The sequence below is a fragment of the Silurus meridionalis genome, chromosome 19, assembly GCF_014805685.1.
Source record: "Silurus meridionalis isolate SWU-2019-XX chromosome 19, ASM1480568v1, whole genome shotgun sequence".
Lineage (NCBI taxonomy): Eukaryota > Metazoa > Chordata > Actinopteri > Siluriformes > Siluridae > Silurus > Silurus meridionalis.
The window spans coordinates 1,406,448-1,418,314 of record NC_060902.1 but is presented as its reverse complement, the minus strand read 5'-3'; the positions used below and the strand labels follow the sequence as shown (position 1 = coordinate 1,418,314).

The window sequence follows — 11,867 nt, the reverse complement described above, 5'->3', positions numbered from 1 at the left end:
ATCTGTAGACAGATGAGTTTGACATGGTTGTCTCTTAAAGAAGAACTTTGTGTAAGAGCAGGAGAGACATGGAGTCACACATGGAGGTGGAAGCTCAATGATTTGGATGTTTTGGAGCAGAGAAGGTTGGAGATTTAGAAAGTGATTGGAACCAACATGGCAACCATTCTATACTTCACCACCATGTAATTTCGTCTGGACTTGGACTTGGAGGTGAACATCAAAGCTCTGAAAGTGTTATTTAGAGAGCAAACAATCATCTGGATTATTATCTGCCCATTCACTGCACCACAGTCCTACTGAACTGCTCTGGGATGAACTGATCACAAGAAGAAAATCTCCAACTAGTGAAGAACATCTTTGGTGAATTTTACAAGAGACAAGGAGAAGTATTTCAGCTGAACGTTTGGGAAAACGAACCTACAGATGCTGAGAGTGGGTAAAGCTGTTATTGGAGAGTGTGAGACCTGTGGGTGGTGTTTGTGCAGTGTTTAGATGTAGGCAGGTGAAAATAAATGATGGTTCAACCTCACTAAACGGGGGCAAATAACAACAATTAGTGGTAAAGATCAAACTCAGGAGTCAAAATCACTTCCATCACTACTCTACAGTGATGTACTGAAATCCAGAAGCCTGCCATTTTATATCCTACACTGCCCTCTGGTGGTGGTGGGAGGGACTGCAATCTTAGCCTTAAATGTAAAACAATGTGCATAAGAAGAATATACAAATAATAATTCTATCAAGTTTAAAAGCGTACGTTTATATTTATATCACACCTAATTACACAGTGCCTTTTAGACATCAGGAGATGTCCAAGGAAACAGGAATGAGGTCAGCTTGTGATCCTCCATATACAGTATTTCATATAAGGCTGGATAAAATCGAGATTTCTGATTCCCCAGTGATCAGAAAAAGGAATACAGTCTTAATGAGTTCTTCTCCATTGTCAGTGTGTGCATTGCAAGGTATATCAAATCAAAAATTATCTGAATTATAATTTATAATTAATCTACTTGGCCGAACGTCCACGCCGGAAACATGACTTTTATTTTATAAACACTGTACCAAATTGCACCGGTGCTTCCTCCATCAGTGCTCTATCTAGGGTTTAATATACCTGCGGTTAGCGCACTATCTAGTGCACTACATATACACAGTGCAGAAGATTGGAACGCAACGGTGTTTTCCCCCTGCTATAAGAAGTGAAGGTGTAGCTCTCGGCAGGTTCCTGTCTCTCCTGGGTGTTGGGCTGGAGGTGATGGCCGCTAAGCGAGCTCTGGTGATTCTGGCGAAGGGAGCGGAGGAGATGGAGACGGTCATCCCGGTGGATGTGATGCGCCGAGCTGGGGTTCGTTCCTCATGTAGCGGCTAGTCTCCGGGGTTAGCTAGCCGGAGTGGTGCTCTTAGCATAGTTACATAATAAACACCATCATCAATATTATTATTATTATTATTATTATTATTATTATTATTATTATTATTATTATTAATAATACAATAAAGTATTTATTTAGCTGGAGGAGAGAAATGTGAAAGAAATGCACTACAGTAGACCGAATTGAGGCAGGGGTCAGATACATCCAGTTAAATGTCAAAGTCTGCTCACACACACACACACACACACACACACACACACACACACACACACACACAGTCTCACATTTTATATATATATATATATATATATATATATATATATATATATATATATAGTGAGAGAGAATATACAGGTGCATCTCAATAAATTTGAATATCATTAAGTTGATTTATGAGTAATTCAATACAAAAAGTGAAACTTGTATATAAAAAGTATGAACATGTGCAGAACTCAATGCTCAGGTCGGGGTTCAGTTTGCAGGCGTTACTGCAGCAATGCGGCGTGGCATGGAGGCGATCTGTCTGTGACGCTGCTGACGTGTTCTGGAAGCCCAGGTTGCTCTGATGTGGCCTTCAGCTATTCTACGTTGTCACTTTCACTTATTGTATTGAATTACAAAAATTAATTAACTTTTTAATATTTCATCAGAAATCACTCCTGCTATCACTCTTCTCCACCCACTCCCCCCTGCCTGCACTCTTCTCTTCACTTCTCTAACACACTCTTCATTACTTTGCACTGTTGACCCCAGGTACCTGAACTCCTCCACCTTCTCCACCTCTTCTCCCTGCAACCGCACCCACATGTACTCTGTCTTACTCCTACTGACTTTCATTCCCCTTCTCTCCAGCATGTACCTCCACCTCTCTAGGATCTTCTCCACCTGCTCTCTACTCTCATCACAAATCACAATATAATTCACAAACATCATAGTCCAGGAAAACTCCTGTCTGACCTCGTCTATCAACCTGTCTATCACCACTGCAAACAGAAAAGGGCTCAGGGCCGATCCTTGATGCAGTCCAACCTCCACCTTGAACCAGTTTGTCGTTTCAACTGCACACTTCACTGCTGTCACACTGTCCTCATACATGTCCTGCACCACCCTCACATACTTCTCTGACACACCTGACTTCCTCATACAATACCACAACTCCTCTCTCTCCACCCTGTCGTACACTTTCTCTAAATCCACAAACACACAATGCAACTCCTTCTGTCCTTCTCTATACATTACTCCTAAACATCTCCATGCTTCTACCAGTATGTCATCTGGTCTAACCAGCGTTCCACTCTTTATCCTCTTGATAGCTGCTCCCACTTCCTCCTTACTAATCCTATCCACTTCCTGCTTCACCATCTCTAAATCATCCAACCTTCTCTCTCTCTCTCATTTTTCCTCGTTCATCAGCTGCTCAAAATACTCCCTCCATCTTCTCAACACACTCTCCTCACTAGTCAACACATTTCCATCTTCATCCTTTATTGCTCTAACTTGCAGCACATCCTTCCCAGCTCGGTTCCTCTGCCTGACCAATTGCTACAAATCCTTTTCTCCTTCCTTAGTGTCCAACTTCTCCTACAGCTCCTCATATGCCTTTTCCTTGTCTTTCACCACATCCCTCTTTACCTGCTGCTGCATCTCCTTGTGCTCCTGCCTACTTTTCTCATCACTCTGTCGATCCCACTTCTGTTTCTCCAACCTCTTTCTCCTTCTGCTCTTCTGCACTTCCTCATTTCACCACCACATCTATTTGTCTTCCTTCCTATTTCCAGATGTTACACCAAGAACCTTTCTAGCTTCTCCCTCATCACTTCTGCAGTAATTCACCAATCATCCAGCACCTCTTCACCACCACCGAGCTCCTGTCTGACCTCTTCCCTGAACCTCACACTACAGTCTTCCTCCTTCAGTTTCCACCATCTTATTCTTCTTTCAGTCCTCACTCTCCTCCGCTTCTTCTTCACCTCCAAAACCATCTTACAGGCCACCATCCGATGTTGTCTAGCTACACTGTCCCCTGCCAACACCTTACAGTCTCCAATCTTCTACCTAGAACATAGTCCACCTGTGTGCACCTTCCTCCACTGAGTCACATGTAGAGATTTTTATTTAGTATTTTTTGGGTGTCAGATAATTTAATTTAAATTGACTTTTGGCCGAGTTCTTTATTGATGAAGATGAAATGTGGAAAAAAGTAGGTATGAGTGTTTATTTTCAGTGAGTCAAATGATTTGACTCTGCTCACTGATCAGATTTGACTCTTTTGGATTGATAGTATAGATACCTCTTAACATCTGTTGATTTAGTCACTTTGTGTGTGTGTGTGTGTGTGTGTGTGTGTGTGTGTGTGTGTGTGTGTGTAAAACAGATTACTGTGACTCTAGCAGGACTAATAGGAAAGGATCCTGTTCAGTGCAGCCGTGACATCTGCATCTGTCCGGATTCGAGTCTGGAGGAAGCGTCGAAGCAGGTCAACGTTCACAAAATACACACAGATACTTGACCTCACATAATACCCTGATCACACACATGCACCATGTAATAATATTGTCTGATGATGCAGTGTTATATGACAATGAATCATTGTTTCTCTGCTTTCATTTTAATAGTAAATTATTTTAAAATCACATTAACAAAGTTTAGTACAAATATTTTCTCACCTTTCCTACCCTTAATTCACTATCATAATTATGCACCTTTTAAAAAAAATAGTATAGATTTAGTTTTTCTTTATGCTTTAATTTAATGATTTTTAGTTGAAATTTTTTTATAACTACATATTTATTATTATTATTATTAGATTATTATTTGTTTGGTATTTGGTATAATTTGTTATTTATGTATTTATTTATTTATTAAATGTTATTAAATTAAATGTATCATAATAAATGAATAATTATTTTCAAACCTAATAGATAATTTTTATTATACATTGTTTATTACAGTAATAATAAATTATTTATTATAATTTTTTTTTATAGGGATTATTTTAAGGATGTTATCTGGGGTGATGTTTCCCCCTGGTGGAATCGCTTTGACACTGCAACGTTGTTTCATTTGATTCCAAGAAAACATTATATATATAAAGAAAATCATTTTATATTCAGACATTGCAGTAAATTCAGCAGATACAAATAAACAATAAATCAGCAGTGTGTTATTCGGCTATGTTTGTTTGTTTGTTTGTTTGTTTGTTTGTTTTTAATGTTACTGACATTAGAATTGTGTTTCAGGGCCCGTATGATGTGGTTCTGTTGCCTGGAGGACTGCTCGGAGCCCAGAACCTGTCTGAGGTCAGATCTTATTACACTAAATATTTTCAATATAGTTTATTTATCATCCATCAAAATATTTTTAATTTCTCTAGTTATGTATTTGTCATATCATTTGACATTTTAGGAGCATTTCTATATTTTATATTGAAGCAATTATTTAATTTTGTTTTATAAATCATTTTTATTTGACATAAATGTTTGGATAAAAAATAAATCCCAATATGAAACCTAATTATTATATTCTGTTCATACTGAATGATATTTTTATTCATATTTATAAGTTACTATAAAATAAATATTAGCTGTTATTGTTTTAAATATTTACACATTTTATTCGTTAATTTTAGTGTATGGTATATTGAGAATGTTTTCTTGGATACGAAGATGTTTAGATTTTTTAATAATTGTGTACTCTCTCTCTCTCTCTCTCTCTCTCTCTCTCACTCTTACTCTCTCTCTCACTCTCTCTCTCTCTCTCTCTCTCTCACTCTTACACTCTCTCTCTCTCTCACTCTTACTCTCTCTCTCTCTCTCTCTCACTCTTACACTCTCTCTCTCTCTCTCTCTCTCTCTCTCTCTCTCTCTCTCTCTCTCTTACACTCTCTTACACTCACACTCTCTCTCTCTCTCTCTCTCTCACTCTCTCTCACACTCTCTTACACTCTCTCTCTCTCTCTCTTACACTCTCTTACACTCTCTCTCTCTCTCTCTCTCTCTCTCTCTCTCTTACACTCTCTCTCTCTCTTACACTCTCTCTCTCTCACTCTCTCTCACACTCACACTCTCTCTCTCTCTCACACTCACACTCTCTCTCTCTCTCACACTCTCTCTCACTCTCTCTCTCACACCTCTTACACTCACACTCTCTCTCTCTCACTCTCTCTCACACTCTCTTACACTTACTCTCTCTCTATCTCTCTCTCTCTCTCTCTCTCTCTCTCTCTCTCTCTCTCTCTCTCTCTCAGTCCCCTGCTGTTAAGGCGGTGTTAAAGGAGCAGGAGAGCAGAAAGGGGTTGATCGCTGCCATCTGTGCAGGTACACTTTATTCACATATACACACACACACACATGCACACACACACACACACACGCACATGCACACAAAAAAATGCACACGCAACCCACTGGTTTTGCAGTTTATGGAGGCTTTTATTGGCTTTTTATATATATAGAAAAAATGCACACACACACACACACACACACACACACATACATGGCTTGCTGTGAGGCTTGTAGTAGCTTTGATTGTATGGTCAGAAAACAGAAAACACGTTCACACACACACACACACACACACGTACATACACAAAGTTCATTGAGGCATTTCTTGTAGGTTTAGAAAACACACACACAAAGATAGTATCATACAATACACACACACACACGAATATAGTATCATACAATACACACACACACACACACACGCGCACACACACACAGCATGAGATCTTTCACTCTAGTCCATGATAACCATATTTCACATACACTTTTATGGCGATGTAGCTTGTGGTGGCTTTGCTTTGAGGGTTATAACATGCATGCACGAACACACACACACACACACACACACACACACACACACACACACACACACACAGACACACTGTATAACCTCTCATGGTAGCTTTGCTTCTAAAGTTAGAAAACGCACACACAAACCTCAAAACAGATTTGTTTTTAATTTTTAATTTGTGGTGGTGTTTTGTCATAATTGAGTGATGTAATAACCGGGTTGCCATTTTTGCCGTTGAAATCCCTTTTACGGGGTTATTTTTAAATAATTTAATCACTGGATCTAAAAAAAACGCATTAAAGGCTGCACTCTCACACGGTTTCTTACACAAGAATCAGATTACCAAATGTGCATCGTGTCCACATTTACGACGAGATGAGATTAAACACCACCGGGGGATTTACTGTAATATAAAATAATTACAGGGTGGAATTTCTCCAACTGGGATTTAACAGACTTTCATACATTTTATTCTTTTCAGTGTCGCAATGAATTAAATAAGAAAAAGGAACGCATGATTGCCAAATAATATAGATGTTGCAACTTCCTGTGCAGAATATTTCCCCAAATACATTATGGCCAAAAGTATTTAGACTTTTCCAGCCATATGCACAATTGCGTTGGACACCTTTGGATGCTGGAGCATGAGATTTTGTCTTCACTTGAATTAGGAGACCCAAACCTGTTCCAGCATGACGATACTTCTGTGCACATGCCAGCTCCATGAAAATCTGCTTTACATGGGTTGGCGTGGAAGATCTCCTGCTATAGAGATGAATGTTAATGCTGACTGCACCCCAGACCTTCTCACCTCACCTACATCAGGACCTGACTTTATTAACACCATTATGATTGTTCGAATCTCCATAAAATCTAGTGAAACATCGTTCAAATACAGTGTATAATTTTCCAATAAGACTATATAACGGGGACTAAATGTGGAACGGGATGTTAAAAAAAAAAAAGCATGGTCAGGTGTCTATAAACTTCTGGCCAGAAAATTGAAAAGGAATGAATAAACAGATTTCCAGATTAAGGCAAAAATTATTAAATAAAGTGTTTTATTGAGAAGGAAATGTTTTAGTGCTGTAGATTTTGTAATTTGTATTATAAACGTATTTCTTTTTCATGACGTATCTATTTATATTTTTTTTTATGGCTCATAAAATGTCTTTTTGAATGAAAGAAAAACACCGAAAATAATCTACAGCCCAAACGCTCATATAGCAGTGAACTTGTCCATTCTATAACGAAGGTTATTACCGTTATACGCTACGTATCATTAGCTCTGCGGATGAAGGACACCGGAAGGACGTCTGAAAACGAGGGCACCGAGAAAAAAAATGTCCTAGAAAATCACTCAAGATCCCATAGGAGTGTGTAATGAGTGAGTCGTGGTGCCTTTGGCATTCTTTCACACACCGGTTTATTTCATAGCGTACGCTCACAAGTACTGCATCAAACTGTCCGAGAGATAAAGGGCTGAAGGCGCGAGAGCGTGAAGGGAAAACGCCAGAAAAACAAATCGCTTCTTTTTTTTTTTTCTCTTGAGAAATGAACCGATCGTGATGTGATGTTTGTCCTGTGTGTCCTTTTGTAACTACAGAATCCTGAGTATCCTGTAATATTTACAGCGCACCAGAGCCACTTCCGAGCTGGAAAGAAAAATCAATCACTTTTTCTTTCCTTTTTTTAAATCATTAAAGCTTTGCATGCGCTGAGTGCAGAGTCAGCGTTCTGGCAGATGGAGAGCTTTTCTAAATATGGCCCAAAGAGCCGGAAGGAAACTGAATACGTCAGTAATTTTAGATAATATTGTATTGATTTTTTTCATTTTGGGTTTTTTTCAACAATTGTTTTTCTTTGCAGCATCATGAAGTGGATTTTGAGGTGAAAGTATAGACTATGTATGAACAAAAGTGTGTGGACACCTGAGCATAAGATTGGTGTGTGGACTACTTCTTGAACTTCCCCTTTTGCTGTTATAATTAGCTCCACTCTTCTGGGAAGAGGTTCCACAGGATTTTTTGGAGATTCATTCAGCCACAAGGGTGTTAGTAAAGTCAGGTACTGATGTAGATGAGAAGGTCTGGGGTGCAGTCAGTGTTTACATTTATCCCAAAGGTGTTCAATAGGGTTGCAGCTTTATAGCAGGAGATCTTTTACTCCAAACCAGGTAAAGCAGAACTTCACAGAGCGGGGCATTGTGCACAGGGGCATGATCATGCTGGAACAGGTTTGGGTCTCCTGGTTCAAGTGAAGGATAAATTTATAGTGTGCCTTTAAAATTTGGTTAAAAAAAAAAGACACATGGCAGGGGGAAAAAACAGGTGTCCCAATACCTTTGGCCATATATATATTGGATCAGCAATCGAGTGAGAAGTTCAACATGATCAGAACATCTGGAATTAGACCAATTTTTCTGTTTTCAGGTCCCACTGCGCTTTTGGCTCATGGAATCGGTTACGGCAGCACAGTCACCACCCACCCAGGTGCCAAAGACAAGATGATGGCTGGAGGTAAACATATGAAAAATTCTACTAGAAGACTGTACTTATCATTTTTGTTTGATTTGCTTCAGAGTGGCTCCATACAACCACTGAGCAGTGACTGGAATAACACAGATTTTTCTGTTAGGGGATTGAAGTTATTAGGCAGCAAGTAAACAGTCAGTTCTTTAAGTTAATTTGTTGGATGCAGGAAAGTGTGCGAGTGAATTGAGCCGAAAAATAATCGTCCAAGCGTTCTTCTGGAACGTGTCCTGTAAGTCTTATTTTCTTCTGCGCTGCATCTCCACAACGGTGTCAAAACGGCGCCTTTTGAGCTTCAGGATTGAGATCATCTCCGGTGATTAGCGTGCCCGAGTTGCAGAACGGTTTCTACATTTTCAGGGTTTGAGCTCATTGAAGGTGATGTTCTTCCGCTCTTAACGTGCGCGTGCCACTCGAAACGACTCAAACAACTCATTGCAGCATCGCCGTATGTCAAACCTATGTCATGTCAATCGTCTCTTTGGCAGATTTTCCAGTTTCTTGCAGAATTCCGCAGACGTGGTAACGTGTCAGATTCGCACTAGTTACACTATTAGTCTCCAAACTTTCTGATACCATCTCGTACACCTGGGACACATTTGATGTTCATGATTTGAGAAGGCTAGTCTGCCTGGTCCAAATCTCACAGAAGAGACATTAAAGCAGTAAACTGCTAAAAAAAAAAAAAAAAAAAATGTACATGCTAAAGCTCCTGCAGTCGGCATGTGACCATCTGAACTGGACCATGGCGCTTTAGAAGATGTTAGTCTGGTCTGATGGACCAAGTTTATTTTTTCCACCATGTGGGTTGCCTGGATAATGTGGGGAAGAGATGGCACCAGGATGCACTATAGGATGATGGTGATCAGAGATGCTCTGGATGATGTTCTGCTGGGATCCTGGTCTTGTTAGATGAATGTTTATTTGATGCTACTTACTTACCTAAACATTTGCTTCATGGGGAAGCAGGATAATGTTCCATGCACGTCTACACTGCCTTTGTTTAGGAACAGTTTCAGGAACATGATAAAGGCTTTGATGTGTTTGTCTGGACACTGACTAAGGATGAGTGGTACGTTCTGTACAAAACAAGTATAGCTGATGGAGGCTGCTCATGTCTTGGTGCCTGTTTGAGTTACCTACATGTTCAGTTAAGAACCTCTATGTTCAGTTAAATATCAAACCGTCTTCTTTCCTATGCTTCTTTGTTGTTGTTTTAGATCACTACAAGTATTCAGAAGCCCGTGTTCAGAAAGATGGACACCTGATCACGAGTCGAGGCCCGGGTACCAGCTTCGAGTTCGCCCTGGCTATAGTGGAGGAGCTTCTGGGTGCTGAGGTGGCCAGTCAGGTCAAAGCACCGCTCATCTTGAAAGATTAATAATGGTTCTAGTTTAATGTTAATTAATTCGTCTGCACCACACTTCATTAAAATGAGCAAAAAAAAAAAGTGTGGAAATCACCATGAAAGCACCTTATTAAGAGACAGGAGAACTTTGGGATGCACGGTGTTCCCTCACCAGGGTGTGGGACATTTCACAAACGCTTACATTCTGTTTCTTTTGCTGTAATTGAAATAAAATCGCTTTTGCAAAAGCATTTTTTATTTTTGTCAAATGTTTGTCTAGATGAAGATCTAATAATGGAAGGATTGAATATGTTGAATATTGACATGTTGTTCATGAACGACTTATTCATTTTCAACGAGTCTTTTATTTGACTCAGAAGAACGAGTCGTTTCAAAGAGTAATTCGTTCATTTTGTACTGGACGCGCATAAGTAGGTTATGTACAGAAAACAGAATTCAATAATTTACCGCTCGACTCTTCTGGTCCGTTCGTTCTTTTGTCACGTGACTCCTGTAGGTTTTTTTTTTTTGTCTGAATCTTGACATTATTGTTACAATAATTATGGGAGTCACGTAACAAAACAACTAACAAGATGGACCAGAAGATATGAGAAGTGAAGCTACTCATTCTGTTCATCATTTTCCTCTTAGCTGCATTGTCATATTTTCATTATTGGAACTACAGAGTTAGTGTATGTAGACGTGTTTGGGGATCTGATTATTGGAAATGTCACATTTTATAAAATTTTTTGGCAAAAGGAACAAAATTAACAAAATGACTCAACTTCGTTAATTCTGATGAACGAGTTTTAAAGAACCGAGTCACTGAAATGATCCGATCTTCCCATCACTAGTAGGTACAGTATTATGGCAGGTTTTCCAGTGGGCGGGGCTAGCCTGTAAAAAAATTAATAATAATACGATTGGATGTCCGTTGGCGACTGACGCGACCAACAACCAATAGGACGCGGCTGTAGGTTTTTTCCTTTTCTCGCCTTGCCTCTTTCGTCTTTACGTGCCGTCAGCCAGCCAATCAGATGGCCCCGGCATAAAATCAGCGCGTGCTCTTGCAGTCGCGCGCGGGGAGAAAAGCGTTTGATGTCTGACGGTTTAAATTCGGACGGTTGGGTCCGTTTAATTCTTTTTTTTCTTTTCCTGTCAGTCAGCGGCTTCTGAGGTATGGTTTCTTCTGTTGCTTTTATTTTTATGAATTGATGTGGTTAGATATATAAATTAGCCATTTTTAATGTGTAAATCGAGGCTTTAATAAGGATCAACGAATCAAACGAGCAGATAAATGACGGTGACTGGATGAGCGGATTCTTTAGAAAGAGCTAGAAATTGGTCTCGCGCGAGTTAGCCACTAGGCTAGCTGTTACAGTATAACGGGGTTTTAATGCAGTTTTTGGAATTAGCAAACGGGTTAAGGTGTGTGTGTGTGTGTGTGTGTGTGTGTGTGTGTGTGTGTGTGTGTGTGTGTGTGTGAGAGAGAGAGAGAGAGAGAGAGAGAGAGATCGAGATCAGAGCATCTTCGTAAGTTGAAAAGAAATAGTATATTTTTTGTTAACATTAAAACCTTTGCATTTTATTATTTATTGCTACCCATAATCCAAGGTGGACCATCCAATATACATCTACCAATGTAAAATATCTAAGATAGACCACCAAATTTACATTTACCAGTGAGAAACATCCAATGTACATCTACTAAAGACCATCCAAGCTAAACCATGTGATGTACACCTAATATAGAACCTCCATGATAGACCATTCAATGTACAGCTACCAGTGTAGAACATCCAATGTACCCACTGT

At 39.5% G+C, this 11,867-nt stretch overlaps 2 protein-coding genes across 4 annotated transcripts in view; both read left to right on the top strand.

The window, feature by feature from the left end:
- Positions 1-1,181: 1,181 nt before the first annotated feature.
- Positions 1,182-10,303, top strand: park7 (parkinson protein 7). Its single transcript, XM_046875548.1, has 6 exons — positions 1,182-1,351; positions 3,754-3,855; positions 4,619-4,678; positions 5,626-5,695; positions 8,606-8,692; positions 9,925-10,303. The coding sequence occupies exons 1-6, from the start codon at positions 1,262-1,264 to the stop codon at positions 10,083-10,085; spliced, it is 570 nt and encodes a 189-aa protein (XP_046731504.1). The 5' UTR covers positions 1,182-1,261; the 3' UTR covers positions 10,086-10,303.
- Positions 10,304-11,075: 772 nt separating this feature from the next.
- The window catches only part of kcnab2a (potassium voltage-gated channel subfamily A regulatory beta subunit 2a), a 61,771-nt gene continuing 60,979 nt past the window's right edge, over positions 11,076-11,867 (top strand). For 2 of the 3 annotated variants that reach the window (XM_046875545.1, XM_046875543.1), the window contains exon 1: positions 11,076-11,229. The gene's annotated coding sequence lies outside the window, so the exon portion shown is untranslated. The remainder of the gene's footprint in view (positions 11,230-11,867) is intronic. The other variant, XM_046875544.1, reaches the window with a different exon arrangement.